A 1868-nucleotide genomic window follows, 5' to 3' on the forward strand; every position below is an offset into this window, starting at 1 on the left:
GCCGCGGGCGGCGCCCCGGCACCCCGCCTCACCCGCGGCGAGCTGCGCGGCCTCGTGGCGTCGCTCGCGCGCCGCCTCGCCGCGGCCGGCGTGCAGCCTGGCGACGTGGTGTCCATCTCCATGGAGAACACGGTGGAGTTCATAATCGCGTTCCTAGCGGTCACCCAGGCGCGCGCGGTCGCGGCGCCCCTCAACGCCGGATACAAGAAGGTGGGCGGCCGCGGGCAGGGGGCCGGACGCCACAAGGGTGGCAACCGCTTCACCACCTGAGGCGCTCAGGGTTTTGCGTGCCGATACCCTTCCATTGCCTGCCTCCCATAGCCTTGCTGGGCTGCAGGGCGACCCGCCCCCCCGCTGGGTCCTGAGCAGTTATGCGGTCGCCTGGCAAGGGGTCGTGGAAGGAAGCTCCCTCGCTGCCGGCCCGCCGCGCCGCCGTCCCCGCAGCCGCCAGCACTGTGTCTTCCACAGCAGTCATTGCAACGCAGCCGGGGCCAGGGTAGCCGCCACACCCAGCTCCCCTTCACCCCTTGTTCTTCACACCTAACCAAACAACAAAACACCAACAATCAACCAGGCAACTACCCACTTGTCCCGGCCCAAAGCAATACTCGTGCCATCAACGCCCTCCCCCTTACTTCCTGGTGTCACCTGCTGGGTTGACCGCGCCAACCCACCCGCCGCACACAAACCCCCCACCCCTGCGAACCACCTGCACCCCCCCCACAGGATGAGTTCACGTGGTACCTGGAAGACGCGCAGTCAAAGCTGCTCATCCTGCCCCCCGCCGGCAACGCCAACGCCGAGGGCGCCGCCGCGACCCTCTCCATCCCTGTCGCCACCGTGCAGCTGGCCGACGGCGCGCTGGCCGTCAATGACAGGTGGGCGGGTTTCTGTGCGTGCCAGAATTATTAGGTACAGTGTTGGCGGAACGTCGCATCGATGGATCCCAAGGGCGTGGCGCTTTGCTGAGATATAGGCCGCCCGCGGCCCAGGCGGCGCGCATGGGTGCATCAGGCACGTTATCGGGCGGCTAATGCCGTGCACCCCTGCGAGCAGCGCGGCTGTGGGCCGTCCCCAGCGGTCACGCACCCAGGGGGCTCAACCACCCATACCCCTCGCAACAAGTGTCGAGTGACATCACGCCCTACCTGTCCCTCCCCAGGTCCCCGGCAGGCGACGACAACAGCAGCGCCCTGCGCCTCACCTCCCCCGCCGCCTCTGCCGCCGCCGCCGCCGCGGACGCGGCGCCGCCTTCCCCCCAGCCGTCTGATGTGGCGCTGTTCCTCCACACCAGCGGCACCACCAGCAAGCCCAAGGGCGTCCCCCTCACCCACGCCAACATCGCGGCCTCCCTCGCCAACATCGCGGCCACCTACGAGCTGACGTCACATGACGTCAGCTACATGGTCATGCCGCTCTTCCACGTGCACGGCCTGATGGCCGGCACGTTTGCGCCCCTGGCGGCGGGCGGCGCTGTGGTGCTGCCTGTCGCGGGGCGTTTCAGCGCGTCGGTGTTCTGGCGCGACTGCGTTGAGCACGGTGCCACCTTCTACACTGCAGTCCCCACCATGCACCAGGTGGGTCTGGGCACTGCCGTTATTGGATGCGCCAAGGGAGGGCGCAGGGGAAAAGGGGAAAGCAGGGGGCTTCTCGCAGGTCGCCCGGCAAGAGCGCGCCAGTATCCTGTTGGCAGGAGGGATGCTGCATGACCGGGGGCAAGGGTTGCAGCAGTGCCACGCCCCACATGCAATTGGCCACAGCCCCATCCACGAGGAGACGCCCCTCCTGCGCCATCCCTGCTGACAGCGGCTCCTGTGCCGTCCTGTTTCGTGTCCTGCCCTTCTCAACCTTGTCGCATCACCCGGACC

At 68.1% G+C, this 1868-nt stretch overlaps 1 protein-coding gene across 1 annotated transcript; it reads left to right on the forward strand.

The window, feature by feature from the left end:
• Window positions 1–120: 120 nt before the first annotated feature.
• Window positions 121–1803, forward strand: MNEG_10263 (hypothetical protein; the record flags this gene model as incomplete). Its single annotated transcript, XM_014041267.1, has 4 exons — window positions 121–210; window positions 727–878; window positions 1163–1577; window positions 1732–1803. The coding sequence occupies 4 exons, from the start codon at window positions 121–123 to the stop codon at window positions 1801–1803; spliced, it is 729 nt and encodes a 242-aa protein (XP_013896721.1).
• Between the last annotated feature and the right edge of the window lie 65 nt (window positions 1804–1868).

This window comes from Monoraphidium neglectum (assembly GCF_000611645.1).
Source record: "Monoraphidium neglectum strain SAG 48.87 unplaced genomic scaffold scaffold02246, whole genome shotgun sequence".
Lineage (NCBI taxonomy): Eukaryota > Viridiplantae > Chlorophyta > Chlorophyceae > Sphaeropleales > Selenastraceae > Monoraphidium > Monoraphidium neglectum.